The 26556-nt window shown below is 35.3% G+C and overlaps 2 protein-coding genes across 2 annotated transcripts in view; both read left to right on the plus strand.

The window, feature by feature from the left end:
- Nucleotides 1-306: 306 nt before the first annotated feature.
- LOC109105499 (DNA repair protein XRCC1-like) lies at nt 307-19474 on the plus strand. Its single transcript, XM_042773329.1, has 16 exons — nt 307-366; nt 734-839; nt 1139-1230; nt 2427-2517; nt 2712-2797; nt 7425-7553; nt 7845-7992; nt 9346-9583; nt 9670-9786; nt 12087-12165; nt 12397-12490; nt 16239-16281; nt 17179-17318; nt 17877-17967; nt 18122-18197; nt 18638-19474. Exons 2-16 carry the CDS (start codon nt 782-784, stop codon nt 18743-18745), a joined length of 1590 nt encoding a protein of 529 aa, XP_042629263.1. The 5' UTR covers nt 307-366; nt 734-781; the 3' UTR covers nt 18746-19474.
- Nucleotides 19475-19554: 80 nt separating this feature from the next.
- Nucleotides 19555-26556, plus strand: part of LOC109051041 (D(2) dopamine receptor A-like) — a 30784-nt gene continuing 23782 nt past the window's right edge. Inside the window, exon 1 of the mRNA XM_042773288.1 lies at nt 19555-20749. Within this exon, the coding sequence (XP_042629222.1) occupies nt 20722-20749 (28 nt within the window). The 5' untranslated portion in view covers nt 19555-20721. The remainder of the gene's footprint in view (nt 20750-26556) is intronic.

Raw genomic sequence — 26556 nt, forward strand, 5'->3', positions numbered from 1 at the left:
GCAGATCACTGAACACAATAAATCAATTCACTTCAAATTAACACACAATATATATTTTATGATAATAACATATAACTTGGATATATTATAATAACGTTAATAAAATAAAATAAATAAAATGGTTAAATTAAAAAAATGTGATTTGTACGCCTCTTTATTATAAGACGCTAAAGGAACCTTTTATTATGTCAGTCTAGCGAGTTGTGGCTGTGATTTCCTGAGAAGCGGTCGCTCTGATTCGGGCGGCGGGCGGAAGTGATGTCACGTGTTTGTGTGCTCTGAGAATGGGAGCTCGATGTGTGTTGTGCGCGTCTCTTCACAGATTACACTAAAGCACAGAAAGCGCTTTTCGTGCTCCGGACTTCGGTTACAGTGTTCTTGATTTCATTAAATCGAGTCTCCTAATGTAAAACTTGTCATGAAGTGCTAGTGATGTGGACGTCCTGATCTGTGGACCGAATCGTTCTTTTGAGTCGATTCGCCAGATCGATTGTAAATGACTCATTAGCGAATCAAGTCTGAATCCAGAATGTTTTGTTTGTTTGCGTATTTTTTGTAAAAACTCCTTATCCAGCAATCATAATCAAGTGGAAAGTGTTGGTGTGAACAGTGCCCATGGCAATGAATTGAAACACTTGTTTTTATTATAGATCATAAAGTGTTATGCAGGCTTTCAGGTACATATTTTGATAATTTTTTACTGTTAATTAAATAATATCCCTTTGTTGTACAGTGTTTTCAGGTTTTATGAGACCAGAAGCAAGTGTTTAGTGTGAGGAACATGCCTGAGATCAAACTCAAGCATGTGGTGTCATGCAGCAGTGAGGACAATGTAAGTTGTTATATTTAATAACAGTCAATAATAAGATTTAGTGGCTTTGCAAAAGCTCAAGGCCACTTTACAATTCAAGTTTTTGTGAATTGATTCACTGAACATGAATCAAACTCCAGGTCTGTTTTAATGCTTTTGTTTAAATGAGAGGACTCTGTTTTAAACATTTAAGAATCACACACTATGTCTAACAGCAGATCTTACTAGACGATATAACAGCTCTTGTGTGTGTTTTATGTATGTGTTTTGTTAATCGATCTGAATCAACTGAATCGGTTCTTTCTGCACAGACTCTCCCTCATGAAGTGCGGAGAGCCTCCCTGAGCTCCGACTTCCCGAACAGGGAAATGGAAAGCTGCGGAGCCCTGCCAGAGAAGCACGTTTCAGTTCATCTTCAGGTTTGACGTTTTTGATTTCTTACTATTCATATTTTATTTGTGCATTTTTGTAAGGAAAATTTTTTACGTTTTTTTTTTTTTGTAAATATACATATTTAAAAAAATAAAATATTTTAAGTGTTATTTATATATTTATTTTTTTAACATTTTTTTAATTTTTAAAAAAAGTAAAAAATATTTTTAAAAATACAACAAAATGTATTTATATATGTATTTTAATACACATAATTTTTTATATTTTTTAAAACAATTCAAACATTTTTAATAGTAAATAACAATTTGTGTTAGTTTATATATTAGTTATTTCATACACATAATTTGTATTTAAAAAATAAACCAATGTGTGCGAAATGTTATATACTCATAAATTTAAAAAAAAAATAGTTTATTTATTTATTTTTTACTACAACATAATTTCGAATCGCATTTTTAAACACAATTTGTAAATATTTTAGGTGAAATATTAAAAGAATAAAAAATTGTTATTGTTATATTTATTTTACTACAATAATTTTATTTTCTTTTAATTAGTTTAAAAACCAAAAATGTAAAAAACAATAGTGTCTATTTTATAAATTAATATTTTAATACACATAATTTTTATATTTTTAAAAACACAAATATAACACTTTTTAATATTTTTTTTTATAAAAATAAATAATCATTTGTATTATATTATTAATTTTTAATACACATTAACTTCATGAATTATTATTATTTAAATGTTAACCTTTGTGCTGTCTTGTTTTCTCTAGTTGGAAAAAGGAAGAGCAAATTCACAGCATAGACATTGGAAATTAAGGCACTCTGCTTTTCATGTGTGGTTCACTTGTTGTTCTACATATACCATTCCACGTCAGTCAAAGACCAAAACTTTGAGGTGAGTCTATAAAGTTACACAACTTATAGCAAGCGTTCAAACAGTTTAAAAATGATTGCTTTTGCTTTGTCCTCAAAGAACATTCGATATTGTGTAATAATCCATGCACATATATACTATTATAATATATATATATATATATATATCAGTATTTTTTGTTATGGCTGTACATTGCTGTCAAATAGTCTTTTCCATACCCTACACCTATTTTTTTTCTGTTTTCCCATTTTAAAATCTTGTGTATTCATTATTTTCCAGACTCTGAAATAACGTGTCATTTTCAGCGCTGTTGATTGCATTCTCTCGGGTGTTGTAGGTTCTGCTGGTCACGTCGTCCTTCATGTTCGCCCCAAGAGAGCCCGTAAAACGCGCAACTCACGAAACGACAAACCGCGTGCGCATTCTTCGTGCCGAGCCAGCTGAATGAAGGCCACGGGCGCAGGGAGAAGTGGGACATGGTGTGAAGATCCAAGTGTGGCAAGTCAGACCGTACATGCAAGGTGATCCCCGGTACACGCACTCGATAGACCCTCCAGACACATACACCCGTTCAGCTCTCCTGTGTGTGAGCGAGGTCTTTACTGAGGTGTCTGTTCTTCAGTCTCTAGCGATGTAGAGTCGCTGTTCATAAAGCTGCACTCTCGCCCTACGGACGCTGACGATGTGCACCCGGCTCGACTTACTCCGGTAGGTGCTTGCCTCCTCCGGACAGTCCTGCTGTTTGACTGCGTGAGTCTGCTCACATCTGTTCGCTCTCTCCTGACTAGAACCTCACTAAACTGGGGTCCGTTTCAGAGTCATAGACGAATCCCCTTTCCTCTGGCTCTGAAATCCAGCCGGGAAGCCTTTCTTCGGCAGAGACAGCGCTGCTAAAAAACCAGCAACAGGAACTCAAGGGTAAACGTCACTTCCAGGATTAATGGACACTGTTGTGTAATGAAACCAGATTGTAATGGATTACCAGTTGAGATGGATTAAAATCGATTTAAATAAGTGACGGATTCAAATCGGTTGAGATGCTAAACAACTCGTGATTCATTTATGGTCATATGAATGCATGTTTGAGGGGAACTAACTGTCTTTAGAAAAGTTTAGAGGGTATTTTTTTTCTTTTCATCTTGTCTCTGTATAATGCATATTAAAGTTCATAAGTGCAGCGCTGCACAGCGCCGCTTTGGTTTTACAGCGGTAACCAGGAAACGGCTTTCAAGCTCCACTGCTGCGGTGTTCATACGTGGCTTTGTTTACAGCGGTAAACCAAGGAAAAGCTTTAAGCTACCACACCTGCTGCGTGTGTTCAGCATCTTTGTTTACAGCGGTAACCAACGGGGAACGCTTTACGCTCCACCTGCTGCATTGTTCATAAGTGCTTTGTGTACAGCGGTAACCAATGGAAACGCTTTTAAGCTCCACCTGCTGCGGTGTTCATAAGTCTGTGTTTACAGCGTTATACCACAGCGGAAACGCTTTAGAAGCTCCACCTCCTGCGGTGTTCATAAGTGCTTTGTTTAACGCGGTAACCACGGAAAGCGTTTAAGGCTCCACCTGCTGCGTTGTTTTCATAAGTGCTTTTGTTACGCGGTAACCAAGGGCTAAGCGCGACTATAAGCGCCACCTGCTGCTGTGTTCAGACGTGCTTTGTTTAGCAGCGGTAACCACGTAAACGCATTAAGCTCCACCTGCTGCGTTGTTCATAAGTGCTTTGTTTACAGCGTTAACCAAGGAAACGCTTAACGCTCCAACCTGCTGCACAGTGTTCATAAGTGCTCTTTTTACACAGTTTAACCAAGGAAACGCATTAAGCTCCACCTAGCTGCGGTGTTCATAAGTGCTCTGCTTACAGCGGTAACCACAGGAAAAACGCATTTAAGCTCCAGCCTGCTGCTCGGTGTTTTTCTAAGGTGCTCTGTTTTACAGCCGGTAACCAAGGAAACGCATTACGCTCCACCTGCTGCGTGTTCCATAAGTGCTCTGGTTTACAGCGGGTAACCAAGAACACGCATATAAGCTCCACCTGCTGCGGTGTTCATAAGTACTATATGTTTCCAGCGGTAACCAAGGAAACGGAAACTTTAAAGCTCCCCCTGCTGCGGTGTTCATAAGTGCTCTTGTTTTACAGCTGGTTAAACCAAGGAAAAACGCTTTAGGTAGCTCCACCTGCTGCGGGTTCTGTTCATAAGTGCTTTGTTTTTTGTTAACAGCGGTAACCATCGGAAACCGCTTTAAGCTCCACATGCTGCGGTGTTTCTACGTGCTCTGTTTACAGCATGGTTAACCAAGGAAACTCTTTAAGCTCCACCTGCTGCGGTGTTCATAGAGTGCTCTGTTTTACAGCAGGTAATCCCAAGGAAACGCTTTAAGCTCCACCTGCTGCGGTGTTCATAGTGCTCTGTGTCACAGCGGTAAACCAGGAAAACGCTTTAAGCTCCACCTGCTTGCGGTGTTTCATAAGTGCTTTGTTTACAGCGGTAACCCACCACGGAAAAGCCTTTAAGCTCCACCTGCTGCGGACTGTGTTCATAAGTTGTCTTTGTGTTTACAGCGGTTAACCAACGGAAACGGCATTAAGCTCCACCTGCTGCTGTGAGAAAAGTTGGGTCTATAGTTGCTCTGGTTTCACCAGCTCAAATACAACCAAGGGAAACGCATTAAGCTCCACCTGCTGCGGTGTTCATACGTTGCTCTGTGTTTACAGCGGCAGCAACAGGCTGCCAGATGTTCTAAGTGTAACCAGTACATTACAGGAAACGCTTTAAGCTCCACCTGCTGCGGTGTTCATATAGTGCTTTGTTTACGGCGGTAACCAGGAAACGCTTTAAGCTCCCACCTGCTGCGGTGTTCATAAGTGCTTTGTTTACAGCGGTAACAAGGAAACGCTTTAAGCTCCACCTGCTGCGGTGTGCATAAAGTGCTTTGTTTACACGCGGTAGCAAGGAAACGCTTTAGCTCCACCTGCTGCGGTGTTCATAAGTGCTTTGTTTACAGCGGTAACCAAGGAACGCCGCTTTAAGCTCCACCTGCTTGCGGTGTTCATAAGTGCTTTGTTTACAGCGGTAACCAAGGAAGGGAAACGCTTTAAGACTCCACCTGCTGCGGTGTTCATAAGTCGCTTTGTTTACAGCGGTAACCCAGGAAACGCTTTTAAGCTCCACCTGCTGCGGTGTTCATAAGTGCTCTGTTTACAGCGGTAACCAAGGAAACGCTTTAAGCTCCACCTGCTGCGGTGTTCAGTGTGCTCTGTTTACAGCGGTACCAAAGGGAACGCTTTAAGCTCCACCTGACGGCGGTGTTCATAAGTGCTTTGTTTACAGCGGTAACCAAGGAAAAACGCATTAAAGCTCCACTGCTGCGGTGTTCTCATAAGTGCTTGGTTTTACAGCGTTACACCAAAGGAAACGCATTAAGCTCCACCTGCTGCGGTGTTCATAGTGCTTTTATTACAGTCGGTAACCCAGGAAACGCATTAAGCTCCACCTGCTGCGGTGTCTTTATAAGTGCTTGTTTACGGCGGTAACCAAGGAAACGCTTTAAGCTCCACCAGCTGCGGTGTTCATAAGTGCTTCGTTTTACGGCGGTACCAAGGAAACGGCTTTAGCTCCACCTGCTGCGGTGTTCATGAAGTGCTTTGTTTACCAGCGGTAACCAAGGAAACCGAGCTTTAAAAGCTCCACCTGCTGCGGTGTTCATAAGTGCTTTGTTTACGGCGGGAATAGCCAAGGAAACGCTTTATAGCTCCACCTGCTGCAGTGTTCATAAGTGTGCTTTGTTTACGGCGGTAACCAAGGAAAACCCGCTTTAAGCTCCACCTGCTGACTCAGGTTCGTTCTAAGTGCGTTGTTTTACAGCAGGTAACCAAGGAAACGCTTTTAAGCTCCCACTGCTGGCCTCCGAGAGTGGAATATGCGTCTCGTTTCATGCTCGGTCTGCTGTTTCCTGTTTCCTGCAGATCTTTTTTGTAGTACAGTTTCACAAAACTGAAAGTCAAACTATTCTGTTTTTGCTTTCAAAATTTCTAAAATTCTACCGACCTTAATTTTATGATTAAAAACCTGCTCATGTTTCATATGTGTTCAGCATCTTTGTTTGGATCATTATGATGAAAACGATTTGGACACCTTTTCATTCACTGTATAATGTCTTCAATCTCAGTTTGTTAAAAAAAATAATGAGAAAATCGAAACTTCTTTTATTTGTGTAACTTATTTATTTTATTTGGGGCTTGTTTTAAAATTTCAGTTTAGTTTTGTTATGTACATTTACATTATATTTCAATTTTGTTATTTAGCAGATGCTTTTATCCAAAGCCACTTACAAATGAATACAACAGAAGCAATCAAAACCAACAAAAGAGCAATAATATACAAGTGCTATATTAATATATTATTAGAGTGTTATATTTCAATTTCACAAAGAAACGTGCAGCATTATGTCCTAGCAGTAATAAAAGGACACATTTAATTTATAATTTGTCTTAAATAACTTCTTTTATTTTAAATCGTGAATCGAATCGTGACTTCAGTGAATCGTTACATCCATATTTACCACTGATCATAATTACACACTGCATCATATCTGCTGAATGAAATCCAACACTCGTTTCTTACTGATTACAGAAATACCGTCTGTTGTGCAGTTTCACGTCACACTTTCTCTCTAAATATGATGCGTTCAGTAGCATTTTTGATTTTGAGAATCATTTGTGTGTTGAATTAGTTTTGTATTCTTCCTTAAACAACAGAAAAACCTTAAAAACGTGATTCCTGACTGAATCTGAGCCAGATTACAACTATCTGATCAACTCTCATTGTTAGAATTATGGCCGGTAACACTGGGTTCACTGCATCCAAACAGACAAAAAATAACAGATTTGTTGAAAAATGCTTATTTTGTAAAGTTCTTTGGCTTTAAATTGAGTATTTGAACATATTTTTCCACTCCTTTAAGTTAAATAATACATTTTAAATACTTATTTTTGTCATTAAAAGTAAACTTTTGACATTTGACAAGTGCTTTAAAGCTGATACATATGTATAATCTGAAAAACTTATTTTGTGAAAAGATATGTGATGGAAAGTTTTTTTTATTTTGGAACTAAGTGTCATCAAATTAGGTCACATTAGGCCATTTTTGCAAATCAGCAGAATTATTTTCAAGTTGCAGGGCTGCTTTTGCTGCTATATTTTGTGCACATGGTCTAAAATTATCTAGTCACTTCCAAAAATTATCAAAGTTTTGTTTTTCTGCCAATGCCACATTTTGATCCACGTTTAGAGAGTGTTAATATTGTACACAGAGGTGAATGTAATCAATATAGAGTTATTTTATTTCTCTCTCTGCCTTGTTTCTATCAGTGTCTCCTCAGAACGAAAGGTGGAGTTATGCTGCTGCTGCGCTGAACTCTGAAGGTTCGTCCGCACCGTCGTCTTCCAGCAGCTCACAACAGGTACCCACCTGCGCTTATTTCTCAAGAAATTAAAGAAATTAATACTTTTATTCATTAAAGATGCATTCAATTGATCAAAAGTGTCAGTAAAGACATTTATAATGTTACAAAAGATTTCTATTTCAAATAAACGCTGTTCTTTTGAAAAATTTTAAGCGCTTGAATGTTGAGGAGAAACCGTTCACTCAGAAATAAAAATGTTGCGTCAAACTTGTAAGACTTTTTTCTGTGCACAAGAGGATGAGGATGCTGTGACGGTCAAACTAAAAACTAATAGTTTGTTTCTTATAGGCTCCTGTGAAGAGGAAGTTTGAGTTCAGTGAAGACGCCGCCGGTCCGCCGCCCAAAAAGCCCAGTTCATCTGGTTCTTCAGAGGCGAAGCCTGCCACACCGAAGTCTAAAGCAAGAAGCGGAGCAACTGCGAGTCCCGTCACCAGCGGTGAATGAAGAGATCGATTCATATTCACCGAACACATTAACTCAGTGGTTCTCAGAAACTAGGAGTGTCATCAGATTTGGAGAAATGTAGCATTGCATCACTTGCTCTGCAGTGAATGGGTGCCGTCAGAATGAGAGTCTGATAAAAACATCACAATAATCCACAGCACTCCAGTACATCAGACGAATCCAATCAGAGTTATATTAAAAAATATCCTGGCTCTTCCAAGCTTTATAATGGCAGTAAATAGGTGTTATTTTTCAATAGTCTAAAAGAAGTCCAATAAAGCGCATCCATCCATCATAAAAAGTGCTCTGGGGGGATAAAGGCCTCCTGAAGCATGTTCATGTGTAGCATAAGCTCCGGTGAGAATATGCTTGTCTCTCGAGAACCAGCGTTTGTTTACAGGAGCAAAGGTAGCAAAGTTTCCTTGCTTTAGTCTCCTCTAGTCTTATATCGAAATTCTCCCACATATTTCTTTACAAATCTTCGTTTTGTGCTTCTAATTCCAGACAGCTGAAACTTTATTACTCTCTACTAAGCTCTAAATATCAATATTCACACAAAAACAAATAGATACTACTCATTAGATATTCTTACAAAAACACATTGGTTCTCTTCAGGAGCGACAGGATGCCTTTATTCACCCACAGGAGACGAGCCGTACACTACACTTTATGATGAATGAATGAACCACATTATACTACTTCTTTTACAGTCTAAAAAAAAATAACACCCATTCACTGCCATTATAAAGCTTGGAAGAGCCAGAACATTCATATACACCTACAGTAGGATGGCTTGAGGGTGAGTAAATCATGGGGTCAGTTTCATTTTTTGGGTGAACTATCCCTTTAAGACGTTTTTAACTCAAATACATAGAGTCTATAATCCATAATAACACTTCCTCCAGTGAAAAAGTGTTCTGGTGTGAATCAGGAGAGAAATCTGCACCGATCAAGCAGCGTTTTGTTTAAACAGCTCTAAACAAATATTGTCTGGATTTTGATGTGAGAGACAACAGCAGATGGAACACTTTTTCACTGGCAGGAAGTGGTTATTATGGATTATGGACTCTATGTATTTGAGTTAAAAACATCTTAATGCTGGATGTGTTTCATCTTTTGTCTTCTCCAGATGTTCACTGATGGACTGGAGTGCTGTGGATTACTTGTGATGTTTTTATCAGACTCTCATTCTGACGGCACCCATTCACTGCAGACCAACTGATGGAATACTTTTAGTTGTTTAAGCTTTTTACAATGATGATTTTAAGTCATCTTGAAAACCACTGCTCAGAGTGTTTCCACTGTAGATGCGACTGATTTCTTATCGCGCTTCTTAAATTTGCAGCATCTCCAGCCCAGAACACATCATCAGACAAGCGAGAGGGTCCTAAACCCAAGCCAGAGCCCAAACCCAAATTGAAAGCCAAGTCTGCAGAACCGGTGCCTTTTAATCGCATCCTGGAGGGAGTGGTGTTTGTCCTGAGCGGCTTCCAGAACCCCTTCCGCGGAGAGCTGCGGGACAAAGCGCTGGCCATGGGAGCCCGATACCGACCCGACTGGACGCCGGACTCCACGCACCTCATGTAAGGAAGCGTTCAGAGCCTCACGACAGGATTCAGCGTTCAGAACCGCCTCGGGTTTGTTCAGAGCTTTTGTGTCTGTCCTGCAGCTGTGCGTTCGCCAACACGCCCAAATACAGTCAGGTGAAAGCAGCCGGAGGCGTCATCGTCAGGAAGGAGTGGGTGATGGACTGCCACAAAACAAAGAAGAAGATTTCCTCCAAACCGTGAGCACGAAGTTCTCATTTCTGTTCTGTCATTATTGGCGGCTGATCGAGAATTAAAATATACAGTACAGGTCAAAAGTTTGGAAACATTACTATTTTTAATGTTTTTGAAAGAAGTCTCTTCTGCTCATCAAGCCTGCATTTATTTGATCAAAAATACAGAAAAAACAGTAATATCGGTGAAATATTATTACAACTTAAAATAATAGTTTTCTATTTGAATATACTTTAAAAAATATATTTATTCCTGTGATGCAAAGCTGAATTTCAGCATCATTACTCCAGCCTTCAGTGTCACATGTAACATCCAGTCTATCACATGATCATTTAGAAATCATTCTAATATTCTGATTTATTATGAGTGTTGGAAACAGTTCTGCTGTCTAATATATTTGATGAATAAAAGGTTAAAAAGAACTGCATTTATTCAAAATAAAAAAATAAAAATTCTAATAATATATATTCTAATAATATATTTTCTCTACTATCAATTTTTATCAATTTAACACATCCTTGCTGAATAAAAGTATTGATTTTATTTAAAAAAAAAAAAGAAAGAAAAAAAATTACTGACCAGAAGTGTATACTGTTATTACAAAATATTTATATTTTAAAAACATAGCTTCTTTTTTTTTTTTCTTTTTTTTTTATTCATCAAAGTATCCCTAAAAAAGTATCACATGTTCTGAAAAAATATTAAGCAGCAGAACTGTTTCCAACTTTGATAATGAATCATCATATTAGAATGATTTCTAAAGGATCATGTGATAATGATCCTAAAAATTCAGCTTTGCATCACAGAAATAAATGATAATTTAAAGTATAATAAATTTAAATAAAAAACAATTATTTTAAATTGTAATAATATATCACAATATTTAAATTTTTTTTCTGTATTTTTGATCAAATAAATGCAGGCTTGATGAGCAGAAGAAACTTCTTTCAAAAACATTAAAAATAGTAATGTTTTCAAACTTTTGACCTGTACTGTATATATATATATATATATTGTTAAAAGGCTGGAATATATTGTGTGTTATTTGTGGTATATATATTGGCCGTCCCTAGTGATTATCATAACAGTGCTGCTGGATAAAAGCCCAGTGCTGAGTGTGTTTTGTGTGTGTTTATCTGTTTAGCAGTCGTCTCGTCTCGTGTTCTTCTGTGCCGCTCTCCATTGTGTCTGCTTCGAGTGCCCACCTCACATTATGTATTCTGTATTTAAAAGCTGCATCTGCCATGCGTAATTAAAGCAGACACTTCCTTTGAAGATGAGGAGGGTGTATCTGTCCGCGCACACGTCTCTCAAACACACACACACACACACACACACACACACGGATCAGCTCAGGACTCTTTTCTCGAACCCTTTTGCTCACACTTTGCTTTTATTCCCAATAATACTTCTGCTTGATAAAGCAGACGTTGATTGTTTGTGTTTTCATGCACATTTTAAAAGACTATCTCTCTATAAAAGCAGCCACAATCCCCATTATTTTAAAGGAAAAAGAACATTTTGGACATTCTGCAAAATATATCCTTTTGGTTTTTTTTTCAACAAAAAAAGATGCATTTTTTTTTATTTCGCAATTCTGACTCTTTTTTTTTTTAAAACTCTCAATTAATACATATAAAATACAACAAAAATTTAAAAATATAAACTCGATAATTCTAAGAAAAAAACCCAAAATCCACATATAAACTCCAAAAAAAAATTAAAAAGGAAATTCCGATTTTTTTAAAAATTTAATCAATATTTGAGCTTACATCTGAAAAAAAAATAAAACTTTTTTCTCCGAATTGCATTTTTGAGGAAATTCTGAGGTCAATATTTGAGCTTACATCTGAAAAATATTTAAATTGAGTTAAATTTTAACTTTTACATTTTAAGCGTTTATAACTCGCAATTGTGACTTTTCGCTCAGAACTTAGATATAAATCACAGTTCTGCTGAAAAAAAGTCAAAATTGCATGAAATAAACTTGCAGGTAAACTTTACATCTTACTATTCTGACATTTTTTTTTGTTCACAATTAATACTGCAATTCTGAAAAATAATTTTATATTTTTTTTTATATATATATATATATATATATATATATATAAATTTATTATTATTATTATTATTATTTACTTATTTTTATTATTTTAATTTTTTTACTGCTTGGAGGAAATAAGCTTCCACAGATTTAGAACAACTTTAATAGAGCAAATGTTTAAAATGTAAAGGTCCGGAAAGAAAAGTGTCTATAATGGTTTAAATACACCAGGTCTGGTCTGTTTCTCGTTGTCTTTTCCAGGTATCTCCTGAAACGAGCCGAGTCCAGTTCGGAGAGTGAAGCTGAACAGGATGAGAGCGAGGAGGAAACGCAGAAAGCGGTAACTGCTTTGTATATGTTTCAGGAATCACATCTCAAGAAACATGCAGAACTGTCTTCCCTTCATTCGTGAATATAAAGAGCATCATAACCTTGGTCCGGCGTGTTGTTGCCATAGAGACGACATCCTCAGATTTGTTGACTTCCTGTCATGCATCATCGACTCTAAACACCTGAGTGGCATTAAAGCGAAATCAGTTGCATAAGCATTGATTTTCTCATGCTTCCCTAGAAAACACCAGAGAAGAGGCGGCTGACCCCAAAAAAGCAGGTGATTAAGGAAGAAGAGGAGGATTCTGGAGGTTCAACGGATGCTGAAGATCCAGGTAAAGACAACAGAAACAGAGTATGATTATCTTCTATTAAAACACTAGTAGCTGAAGGGTGAAGGGTTTGTGAATCCTAGCTGAAGGATAACGAGTTGAACATTCTTGTGAAGAATGTTTATTATTATTTACTTGAATACTTTTATAGAATTTAATAATATTTAGAATTAGCTTAAATGTCTGTGAATTTTATTTTCATTTTAGTTTCAATAATTTTTGTCTTTTTTTAGTTGTTTTAAATATTTTTATTTAGTTTTAATTCATATTTATATAATTCATGTTCATATATATGTATTTCAAGTTTAAGTATTAAAATAACTAAAATTATTTTAATTAATTTTCATTTAAGTCGCTTTTTTCATCTAATATTTATATTATTTTAGTTTTTCAATTAATGAAAATGTTAAGTTTTAGTTTTTTGATTTTTTTTAATTAGTTTTCTTTATATTTCTATTTAGCTTAATTTATATAAAAAAAATATTTCAAGTTTAAGTATTAAAACTACTAAATGCCAAAGCAACATTTTTAATTTAGTTTACATTTAATTAATTTTTTTCATCTAATATTTATATTCTTTCAGTTTTTTTCAATTACTGAAAATTTTAATTCATATTTATATAATTCATGTTCATAAAATATATATATTCATGTTTTATTTAATAATTTTCATTAAAGTCGCTTTTTTTTTCATCTAATATTTATATTCTTTGTTTTTCAATTAATGAAAATGTTCAGTTTTAGTTTTTTGATTTTTTTTAATTAGTTTTCTTTATATTTCTATTTAGCTTATGTTAATATATATAATAAAATTCAAGTTTAAGTATTTTTCAAATAATGCAAAATTTTAATTTAGTTTACATTTAATTAATTTTTTTCATCTAAGATTTATATTCTTTCAGCTTTTTTCAATTACTAAAATTTTAATTCAATTTAAAATTCATGTTTAAGTACTAAAATTTATTTTAATTTTTAAGTCATTTTTTTTATTTTCATGTAGATTTACATTTGTTTTTCATTAATGAAAATGTTCAATATTTCTATTTAGCTTAATTTATTAAAAAAATAACTCAAAATTAAACAATTAAAACTAATAAAAATATTATACAAAACAACATTTTAAATTTCGTAAAAATTTAAATTTCTTCAACAAATAATTATATTCTCATCTAAAATACATAAAATTTTCAATTACTGAAAATTTGTAATTTGATATTTTTTGTCATTTTTATTAGTTTGTAAAATATTTCTATTTCACTTTAATTAATACTAAAATTAAACTAAATTACTAAAAAAACAAACTAAATTACCTTAATAAAGCGGCAAAGTAACATTTTTAATTTCCATTTACATTTAAGTAGTTTTTTCATCTAATATTGATATTTTTCAGCTTTATTTCAATTAACGAAAAATTATTTTGGTTAACAATAATACACACAAATCAATAAAGCGGCACTGTAGCAAACCTCTTCTCCACTTTTGACATCAAAACCTAAACAGACATGCACACGAGGCATTGAAAAGCCAGACAGGAAGTTGATAAAGTCGTTTACATGCAGGTTGATAAACTAGTTGTTTGGCTTAAACCATTAATGACCTTTCCTCCTATAAATGAGTGGCCTTTGAGCATCTGCATGACCTTCTGCATTTACAGCTTAAGCAGAATCAGTGTAAGATTATGCATGTAAACACAGCAATGATCATTAATGGCCATTTTGCGCAATTTATTGATGTCGGCGTCTACATCACCTTCTGTAGCTGAACATGCCTGAACAGGTAAGTCTTGTCAACTGCACTCATCCCCGAGGCTCAGGCCCTCATCGAAAATCGTTAGCATTTGAACCCGTTTGCCGTGGGGTCCCTTCACTCCGGCTGCGTGTCGCACGATTACGAGGGAGGACTGGAGAGGGGGAGAGGCCGGGTTAATGAAGTGCGTGTAAAGCAGCGCTCCAATCAATCAGGAAAAATAAAAAACGGAGGGCCATAAGAGAGCAGTAGGATTGGAGAGGCTGGAAGTGCTTTAGACGCTCGCCCGCAGCATTCGCACAGACGAGACTTGGGCATGTTTCTCATTTCTATGTAAATTGAGGGGCTGCAAGAGCAAACCTTGCACTCCTGGATGTGTTCATGCAAACCATTCAGAGGAAAACGGTGAATCGTTTTGTTTATCATGATCGTCATTAGGGCTGAGCGGCATACTGTTTAATAATAGAGATGTCAACATTTAGAGATATAAAGCAAGCAACAATTCCACAGATACACAGAAAAATCAGAAAAATAAACCACAGATTTTAGTGTACTGAGAATTTTGATACCCCTTAACTGTCACCGTCCCACCTGTGGGACGATTGGCGCTCTTTTTTGTTGTTGTCCTTTTTCTCTATAAAATCTTTTAGTTATCATAATAAATTATATATCATTTGAAAGCTTAGAAGCCCAAGATTGATCCTGTGAAAACCATTTTGAAATCGGACATTGCGCTACCATGGAAATGGTACTTTAAAATCTTATAGCGGTCTCCTCCCCCCTTAGTGGGCGGAGTCAAGTGTCATATTACAAAATGCATTATGGTCTTTTAGAATCAAAACTTTTTATAATCTTGGCAACAAACATATCATTGGGAAGGTCTGAGTCTCAGGATTCCATATTTGGTGGTTATTTTGATTATTGAAGTAAAATTGACAGAGAAATCTAGGGAAAAATCGTTAAACAAAATTCAAAGGAGTTTTGATGGCCCCCAGTGGCTGTTTTGTGGTATGACGCCCCAAATAAAATCTCACAGGAAACCTCAATTTTTTTCATATCAACTTCAAATTTGGAACATAACTTATTTAGACACAAGGCTTTAATTTTATACCAATTTTAGAGTAAAACCTGTTATGTAAAATATTTATAATAAATAAAATATAATAAAATTAATATAGCGCATTTTATTTACAGTACATTTAAACTTCTATAACTTTTTAAAACTTTAATTTTTTGAAAAAATTCCACTTTTGCCAAAATCTGCTAATTTTCTTCTTTAAAAAGAGACCAACCTTAGGTCTATATTCCAAAGTGTTCATAAAATACAACTATTTAAGTTTGGATAGTGCACTTTAATGCCTATTTTAAAAAATGGGGTTGACAGTTAAGGGGTTAATTAACATGCCTGTGTTTATTAGTGTAGTTATTTTAGTACATAAAGTTTTATTTATTTATTTTTTGCATTTCAGCTTTAGCAGAACATGATGGGTTAACATAAATAAAACTAGAAGTCCTCACAGACTGAGATGTACATATTAGTAATAAATACTACAACAGAGAAGCGAAAAAAATAAATTAAAAAATACAAGAAGTTAAACTAAATGAAAATGAGAAACATTGCTTTAATTTATTTTAAATTTTACTTAAAGCTGATCTTTTTTATGGTTAATAAAACTATAATAATCCCGCATTAAATTTTAAACAGGTTTAATATTTGACAGCTTTGAGTGTTTTGTTTTAGTCTCAAATGTTTTATTGTGTGAGTCTATTTTTACGCTGTCAGACTGCGCTTCATTAGTTTTGCTTCTTGTCTATCAAGTTCCAGCTAAAAAAGAGAAAAGAGTCAGATGAGTTGATGCACCTTTCATTTGTAAAGCATTTCATTTTCTGGACTATCCGTAACAGGCTTTCCTGCATGATTATTTACATATTTAGATCAATTTGTGGTGCATACAATTAATGTCTATTTCTATTATGTTTTTTCATGTTGTGCATCCGCTCACAGAGGACGACGCGTCTGGCATGGACACTGAAGATGAGCTGAACAGGTAAGACATTTATTGCTTTATAAATACGTCATCAATTGTCCTTTGATGTTCCCTGTTTGTGCTCCTTTCCCAGTTGTTTTTAGATTGAAAAATGTTGTTTAAATGCAGCTAAAGAAGAGTTATTGATCAGGGTCAAAGAGGTTTTCAGTGTTTTAATCCAATACAGCGCTTACAATTTTTTTTTCACAAAGTTTGTGAAATTGCACAAAGTTCTACAGATTGCTATAGAATTGGAATGCACATCACAAAATTTTACATATACTATCATTCATTTTTTTATAAATGTTTTTGAAAAGTCTTTCCAATGCGGCATTTATTTGATCAAAAATACAGTAAAAATTTTTAAATATTTTTACAATCTAAAACAGCTGTTTTCTGTGTGAATATGTGTTAAACTGTAATATATTTCTGTGATGTGCAGCTGTATTTTCAGCATCATTACTCCAGTCTTCAGTGTCACATGATCTTCAGAAATCATTCTAATATACTCAAGAAACATTTCTGATTATTATCAATGTTGAAAACAGTTGTAATGCTTTTTTTTTCTTTCCTTTTGCAGTTTTTTTTTTTTTAATGATTGGAAAGTTTAAAAAGAACAGCATTTATAGCATCTTTTTAGATAAATTTAATGAATAAAATATTTATTTCTTTCAAAAAAACGAATTCATCTGAATGGTAGTGTATGCCAAAAATGACCTAAAATATTTAATAAACACAAATGCATTGGCCAGGTCGTTGTATGCTTGTTTATTAAATATTTTATCTAATTTGATGATGCATTATAATCAACTGCAGAATCATACCTATAAGACAAAAGTCCTCCAATTTATGTTGGTCTCAACCCATGAATGTCAAGAAGATGCGTAACACTCCAGTGTTTATGTTCGACTGATTTAGGGTGGAGCTGGAGAGCAGGAGGAAGAAAGCAGCAAAGGAAAGCACAGTTCAGGTGAAAGATGAAGATCTGTACGGTGGCTCTACTGATGAGAACACGGATGCTGAGGAAGAGGAGGATAAACCCATCCCCGAACTGCCAGGTCTGCCTCACCGCTTCATCTCGACGTGGATGTCTTGAGTGTTCAATATATTAAAGGATTAGTTCACGTCCAGAATAAAAATGTCCTGGTTATTTACTCTCCAAGATGTTCACGTCTTTCTGTCTTCAGTCGCAAAGAAATTAGATTATTGAGGAAAACATTCCAGGATTTTTCTCCATATAATGGACTTCAATGGGGTCCAAATCAGAGTTTCAGCGCAGCTTCAAAAAACTCGACACGATCCCAGCCGAGGACTAAGAGTCTTATCTGTGCATCTGTGGTTAAAAAGTATATACATGTTTATTGTTTTAATAAAATGAGCGATGGTTTCTCTAGATAAGACTCTTAATCCTTGGCTCGTGTAGAGCTCTGCAATTTGGACCTTCAACCCCATTGAAGTCCATTATATAGAGAAAAATCCTGGACTGTTTTCCTCAAAAACTTTCATTTATTGGCAACTGAAGACAGAAAGACATGAACATCTTGGATACCATGGAGGAGAGTGAATTGTGAAGAGTGAACTAAACCTTTAAATCCTCTTTATTTTTGCTCCTTCAGACTTCCTAACAGGAAAACGCTTCTATCTTTACGGCAAGTTCCCTGACAACCAGAAAAGGCAACTTCAGCGCTACATCATCGCCTTCAACGGGTACGAGACAGTCGTGCATTGATAATTGCAAGTGTGAAGCATCTGTAAAGCCATTTGAAGCGCTTCAGATGAATGGCGTTGGCGTCTGCGGGCCTTTGAGAGGCTGTAGGTGGAGCGTGACCGATGAAATTATCTGATCTGTTTGATTCCTCAGAGCTGTCGAAGACTACATGAGCGAGAAGGTCCAGTTTGTCGTCACGAGCGAGGGATGGGACGAATCGTTTGAGGATGTGAGTTTTTCAGCTTTGTAGGTGCCACAAGTCCATTTTCTATGCATGAATGTAGATTTTTATTCTACAAATGGCCATTTGTGACTCTGTTAATTGATTTAAAGAACCAGTGTTGACAAACACCGTTGCTTTTCTTTGGCAGACACCACTAACAAGTGGCTTCATGCGTTAGTCAGAAATGTTGTCCTGACTGTTTCAAGTTGCAGGCTCTTTCATATCGTTGTGCTTTTAAAAGACTGCACATTTGAAAGGCTTTGAGAAGCCTTCGCCGACAGCACATGTAGATCTGATTCTGTTCATCGCGAGTCATTCGTGTGATGTTCTAAGTAGTAATGAAAACCCTCGGCCTTCAGCTCTTGCCGCTCTATTAAATGTCTCAAGGTCTTTTCTTCCTTTTCATCTTCTTTTACTGCCGTTTCTGTGTGTTTTTTTTTTTACAGGCCTTGATGGAAAATGGCAATTTGAGCTTTGTGAAACCTACCTGGATTTTCGCCATCAATGACAGGCAGAAGATGCTACCGTACCAGCCCTACACTGTCGTCCCTTAAGAGCGAGATTAAGTCGTCTTGCTCTGAGATCACAGCCATCAATCCCAGCCTTGACCTGAACAGATCTTAGCCATCTTAAAGTAATAGTTCGACTTACAAATTAAGCGTCGGCCATCATTTGCTTGTTCAAAACCTGTATGACTTTCAGTATTTTTGTTTCGCTATTTTGTTAAACATCTTTTGTGATCCATCATACAGGTTTGGAGGGATGCGCCAATGAATTTTCATTCCCGTTGTTAAATTTCATTGGCCTGTATCCGTCACAAGTCTTTGTTTTGATGTTGAAAAATGGACTTATGGCAGATACCAACCCACCAACGCCGAGATAAAAGACTCTGATCCATATTCATGACCTGTTTCACCAGCAATCCAAAAGCTGTTTATGAAGCTGTTAAATATTAATTGCTAAAGACCTGAACCTGAGTTCCCCTTTAGATCTGACTTATGCAGAACATACTGATCCATATCATTACAACAATATTGCTTTGCTTTTAAGCTTTTTGAATATTCAAACAACCATATTTAAGAAAAAAAGCACCGGATATAAATACTGCTGTTAAAACATGTTTTAGAACTCTCACAGTTTTAATGTTGTTTTGATGTTTACTTGTTTTATTTCAGATTCCTTTTAAAGTGTGTCTCAATTTTGATGTCTTTTGTTTTTGTTCAATATTAATATTTTGAAGTTCTGGTTTGAAGCAATTGCAGAATAAAAATAGTTCAATTTTAGAAGGTATTCAAAAGTTTTTTTTTTTTTTTTTTTTTTTTTTTAATGATTTTAATATTTTTCTAGTTCTGTTCTGTTTTCATCTAACAATTCAAAAGCTTCATACCTCATGCTGATCTTCGTTGGTTTAAACCAGCTGACCGGTTTCCAAAACCATGAATCTAAACCATCTTAACTAGTTTGGTGTCTGTTGCAGAAAACCACCTAATTAGGTTTTATATTTCAGCAGGGATTATTCAAAGAGAATTCCGAATTCGTACAGAATAGACTGTCCTTGAGTCATTTTCTCTTCCTCAAACTAATCTTAACTTCTTTATTTTTTTTGAGCTAGATGTGTCTCTAATTTCTATCCCTCGTTAAAGAAATCTGTCTCTCACAAGTGTCTATCTCATCACGACCGACGTCTTTCTCACAGAATAACAGTGGATTGACTTTGTCCCCTCAGTCTTTCTTAGTGTTTTTGTTGAGATATTCTCTTGTCCTTCACTCAAGTGTTAATTTTCCTGAGCTTATCAATCGGTTTTGTCTCTGAATTACATAAACTCACCTGCATCAGCACATGCTTCGGCCTTTTATTCTCCGATACCTGTAAAAAAAAAGAAAAAAAAAAGTCTTTACAGTTATTAAAGTTACACATAAAGTAGGAATATGCACCTCTGTATGATCCTTTTCTCTGTACCTTTATATATCCGTGTATCTTTCTCTTTATCTTTAATATCCAGCTAATCTATACGCTATTTTATTCGCCTTTCAAAGGTGTACTCTTCTGGTGACCGTTAATTCGGTTGGAAAGCAATTTGGCGCGTTAATTTAAACTGTGCGGTCACGTGCGCGTTTATCAACGGCTCTAACCGCAGCTCATCCAATAATACATTTAAAACAAACAAAACGTAAACGGTTTCTTTTGATTTGAACGGACCATCTGTGCAAATAAAGCAACGTTATTAGTTTTTACCAGCCGCTCGTCACGTCACGAGGAGAATAATCCTGCTTGAGTTATGTGCTTTATTTTAGAAGTGTCTTTTTAGTTTATTTTATGGCGATAATAACTGTTAATGTAAACGAATATAAATCAGATGGATAATGAGCGGGAGCGTCTGAGGGAGGAGGAGGCGCGCGCCTGTGAGGAACAGAGCGCGCGAAAATGAGCGGAGATCGGGTGCATCATCTGCAGCTTCAGTCACATCTTTATTCTACTTCTCCATTAATATGAACGAATTTTCTAACGTTTCGTGGTAGCGCTGTCGGGATGCGCGAGAAGCTCCTGCTGAATGACAGTAAGTTATTTTTCCACATTCGTTCTAAACACTTTACCTCAGCGAGTTGTCACAAGGTCTGTATCTCAATAACTTTGGGCATTAAATTACTTTTTTTTTTCCTAGCACTTGTTTTGCATGTTGGTAATTTCTAAATTATAAATATTATATATTTGACATACATTAAGACATTATATTATGGATGTAGATTAACTGAAGCTGCTCTGGATGATCTTTTTTTCTTCATATTGCACATTAATTATTTATATTAAGTCATAGAAAATTTACGTTGTACTGAAAAACCATGTAATGTCTTGAGATCACTAATGGAAATTCTTCTGCTTTAAATGTTTGTCATTTAATACAAAGGTTTTCATTATTAATGATATTTCATTTTTTATTTAAAAGGTTAAATTAAAACTCATGGTGGATGTGACAATGTCTCCAAGGAGCATCTTAAGCTTGAATGAAAGAAGAAAATCTGTAGATTCGTGTGAGAATCAGTTACATACAGTTGATTAGTCACATAGAATTAGCGAAGAAGTTTGTGAACCCATCCCAGACAGCACACGTAACGTACGTCCGTTAAAGATCGCTTCGTCTGGAAAGCATCTGCTGTGTACAAACATCTTTAAGATGTCAGTTTTACATTCATTCTAAATCACAAACATCTTAAAGACATCTTCTAAAGGTCTTTTTGACATTTGATAGGAAACGTCCTCTAGACGTATTGCAGATGAACAAACGCTCGGAAAGATACGTCTTGAAGATGTAATGCAGACGTCAAATAGACGTCTCCGTGATGTACATGTGCTATCAGGAATAGCGTTTCTCTTAAAAAAAAAAAAAAATATATATATATATATATATATATATATATATATATATATTATATTATATATATATATAAACTGTTTATTTCCATGTTTAAATTTCTCTTTGTTCAGGCTTTTGCACCTTTTGTGTCTTTTTCCCCATTTTACATTTGCAGTCCTGTTTGTCTTGAGATTATGCAAATTTCCTAAGCAAAAGAAAACGCTTCCCTCTTTGGCTCTTTAACACATTTCTAGATCTCTTATGACATTATTATATCCCCATGGCCCTAATCGCGTCCCTGGTCACATGGGTCGTCACCTAACAACAAAACAAAAACATGTCACATTAAATTCAAACAGTGCGAGCGTAGCTTGAAAAGCTGCTCATTTTCAATGCAACAATGACTCCAGGATTCCTATTGTGTGCTCACTTCTGTTGTACTCATGCATGCAATCATCTCTGGCGCAGTTATAAGAAAATGCATGTGTATTTTTTATTTTCTGCTTCTATTTCAAGACACATTATGTGTCATACAGTTTATATAGTTACAACTACACACATTCATATGTTCAAGTATCTATTAAGCTCTTTGTTGTTCAAGAGAACTGCTAAAATATGGATCTGAATCTGAGCTCTGCGGTGGTTAATGAAGCCGTCGAGGCACTGAGAACGAGCTGCAGCAGATGAGATCCTTATTACCGGCCACCGTAAAAGATTCATGTGAGCTCCACGAGCAACGAACCCCTCAAACCCCGAATCTCATGAAACCTGTCAAGAATATGTTCATATTGCAGCCTGTTTTAGGATCATTAAGGTCAATGGGAAAGTGTGAACGCTTTCTGAATGCGCATTCCTGGTCATAATGACGGCACCCATTCACTCCAGAGCATCCATTGCTGAGCAAGTGCAAATTTCTCTTATTATTTCTTCTTTTTCTGGTTCTAAGTGCAGTGTGACATGTTTTCATGAGACAGCTGTGAGATTGAGTGGAGACGTAGCGATTAAAACTGATCATCAGCTGCAGACATTTCAAGAGATGGAGGTGATTATTAGATTAGGAAGCAATTATTCCACTGCAGAATGGAACGGCACGCAGAGCTATTAATTTCTGGAGCGCATACATTCATTAGCTAATACTTAATTATCACTTTCTCATCAGCGATCAGTGTTTGTGTCAATGTAATGACAGATTCATCAGCGCTCAGATTTAATACAGATACGAGGGCTCTCATCAGTGCGTATTGTCTTGAGTGATTCCTGATTAACAGACGTGGGGACGAGAACCGATTCCCTTTGGAAAGAGTGCCGCTTTCCCTTTAATTAGGGTCGGAGCGTCCGCTTCACTGCCTCACGGCTGCAGTCTCGTTTGCATAATTTGTTTAAATGAACTGCTTCCCTTCTGTGTCATGGGCCATCAGTAGTTTCCTCGCTATTTGACAAAAATCAGCACTATGAAAAACACTAAAGATTTGTGTAAAATCAGAAAAACTATACTCTCGCTTATCAGAGACAAAAAAAATATTTAAGAGATGTAATAATTCCCTTCTATTTTTGTGTTATTTCTGTTACGTTAGGGGTCAGTGTGTCCCATATATTTTAACGTGGCCCACGTATTTTATTTTATGTTAAAATGAACTGCTCAGACACTCTTGTATTTTATTTTTTTTTGTCATGACTACTTGTAGTGACTATTTGTACACTGACCTGCCAGTAACTACAAGTATAAATAGTATCTTACAATATTTGTGCTTGATGTAACTAGTACAGTATTTATTGCTATTTTGCTTCCTCTTCCCTTTTGTTTATCCCCCCCCCAAACCCCTGTGAGGGTGAAATATGTGAAACCCAACTAGACAACGAAACAGACAACAGTCTAGTAATTGATATCCAAAATACTAACAAACAGATTCAACAGATTTTTTTGACTGTGAAACCCAACTAGACAACGAAACAGTACATTTTCATTGGATAAATCAGAAGAGTTATCTCAATTTTGAGTAAAATTTGTGTCTTTATTAAACTAAATTTAATAAATTCTCATGCATTTAATTTTTTGTGTTTGACAAGCTACAAAAAAAAAAAAATTATCTTCTTTACCCTATTTAGTGTTTTTCAAAGTGTTGATGTTTGGCTAATTGTGTGAAAACCATTTGGGGGTCTGTTTGACCCCAACACAAAAATTGTATCAACATTTGTTACAAGTTTTTGCACAACCAAAACACATCAATGTTTCAGAATTGTGCATGCACATTCATGACCCTAAATAGAAAATATACACCAAATATCAAGAAGAAATTAATAGTTTAACCAGCTTTTCAAGCAGTTTGAAAATTGAGTGTGGGTCAAATTGACCCAACACAAAAGTTGCAACAATTCTTGTAAAGTCTTTCCAAAATGCATCTGTGTGTCAAAACTTTGCATGCACATTCATGACCCTAAATAGAAAATATACACCAAATTTCAAGTAGAAGTCAATAGTTTCACCAGTATTTTGAGCACTTTGTAAATCAAGTGTGTGTTAAATTGATCCCAACACAAAAGTTGTATCATATTTTGCACAGCCTTTCCAAAACACCATCTATGTGTCAAAATTTTTCATGCACATTCATGACTCTAGATAAAACACATATTCACCAAATTTCAAGAAGAAATAAATAGTTTAACTAGTATACCAAAAACTATGAAAATCAAGAATATTTTATACACCATTACATAAAAAAAATTAACTACTTTTACTACATTTACATTTTTTATACAGCCTTTCCAAAACACATTGATGTGTCGAAACTTTACATGCACATTCATGACTCTAAATGAGAAATATTTGCCAAATTTCAAAACAAAATAAATAATTTAACCAGTATTTTAAACTTTGAAAAGTGTGGATCAATTTGACCCCAACGCTTGAATCAATCAGTACATTGAACACTGGAGTATTTTCTGAGCATATAAAAACTGTTATTTTAAAACTTTTTTACACTTAAGTTTTTAGAGGACTGTGAGCTGAACAGTGCATGAAAAACCTTCACAGGTTGTTATCATATGCGATCAAGGGCTTCCAAGGCGGCTATGTGTTTATTCAATAATTTCAATAGACTGTTAATTAAAAACCCTGGCGTTACGTGACTCATGCGTGACTGTTCTGCATGTAGCTGCAGTCGTGCCGGCTTTACCTTGCTTGTAGTGTCACATTCGTTCCCTTGAGCGAAGCTCTTGATGCCACCAGAGCGGCTCGCCAATGCAATTAGTCCTGCGCTGGGCGCCACTTTCACTGAAGTGCTTGCAAAATGGCAAGTAATGAGAAGTTGTGCTTACATACACTGAAGGCCTGATCATGTGTGTGCGCTGGTAAAAGATTTAACAGAAATAGCATTGACTGTTCATGCTTTTCAAACTTAAAATAAATGGTTGCAGCTTGAAAGAATGTTGTTTTTCTCCAGTGATGTTATGACATGCTTTTCAATGGGAAATAGTAAATGCAGAAAACATGTCATATAATGCTGTTAATTACAATTAACCAGTTCTTTAATTTAAAAGAGACGTGCTCAATGTTGCTTTAGTTTCATTAATAGGGATGTAACGATTCACTCAACTCACAATTCGATTCGATTTATGATTTTTTTACGACAAATTATAAATGAAATTTGTCTTTTTATTACTGCTAGGACAAAATGCTGCACGTTTCTTTGTGAAATTGAAATATAACACTATAATAATATACTAATATAGCACTTTTATTGAGCATATTATTGCTCTTTTGTTGGTTTTGATTGCTTCTATTGTCCTATTTTGTAAGTGGCTTTGGATAAAAGCGTCTGCTAAATAACAAAATTGAAATATAATGTAAATGTAAATAACAAAACTAAACTGAAATTTTGAAACAAGCCCCAAATAAAATAAATAAGTTACACAAATAAAAGAAATCTATTCATATAAACAAAATAAGGCTTTGTCTGTGCTCTTTCCATTTAAAATTAGAGGCAACCACTGCATTTTAATCATGATCCAAACAAAGATGCTGAATACATGCAACATGAGCAGTTTTTAATCTAAATTAGATTGTATTATTTCGAAATTTGAAGAAAAAACAGAATAGTTTGACTTCAGTTTTGTGAAACTATGCATAAAAAAATCTTTATGAAACAGAAACAGCAGACGAGCTGAACGAGACGCAGATTCACTCTCTGCCAGCAGGTGGAGCTTAAAAGCGTTTCGTTGGTTACCGCACTTATGAACAAAGGGGCACCGTAAAGCATTTTACCGCTGTAAACACTGCAGCAGGTGGAGCTTAAAGCGTTTCCTTGGTTACCGCTGTCAACAAAGCACTTATGAACACTGCAGCAGGTGGAGCTTTAAGCGTTTCCTTGGTTACCGCTGTAAACAAAGCAGCGCTGCACTTATGAACTTTAATATGTTTTATACAGAGACAAGATGAAAAGAAAAAATACTAAACAAATCAAAACTTTTCTAAAGACAGTAAGTTCCCCTCAGACATACAGTACATTCATATAAACTCCAGCCCCTAAATGAATCGCAATTTGTTAGCATCTCAACCGTTTTGAATTGTCACATATTTTAATTGATTTTCAACCATCTCGCGGTTAATTGTTACATCCCTAACCATTGATTTACTATTATAGTTTTGATAATATTTTGAATTAGATTTTCTATTTTCACTTTAATTTTAGTTAAAGTTTTGGTGATTTTTTTATGATTTTTGTTCAATTATTTGTTTGAATTATTTTATTAAACTAAATAAGAATTAGAAATGTTTTAGTTAATAACCCTGGTTTTGTCTTATATATTAATAATAATGAAGTCAATCAAATTGACCTTTTATATATTAAGTTTGTTATTTTGTTTTTTTATTTCAGTATTTTTATACAATTTTTTTATGGTTTTAGTTTTCTTTAACTATAATTAAAGAAACTATAATTGGTTCTGCTTTATATAATAATAATATATAATGATTATATTATTATATAATTACTATATAATTATATGCTTTATCT

Source organism: Cyprinus carpio, chromosome A16 (assembly GCF_018340385.1).
Source record: "Cyprinus carpio isolate SPL01 chromosome A16, ASM1834038v1, whole genome shotgun sequence".
In the NCBI taxonomy this organism is placed as follows: domain Eukaryota; kingdom Metazoa; phylum Chordata; class Actinopteri; order Cypriniformes; family Cyprinidae; genus Cyprinus; species Cyprinus carpio.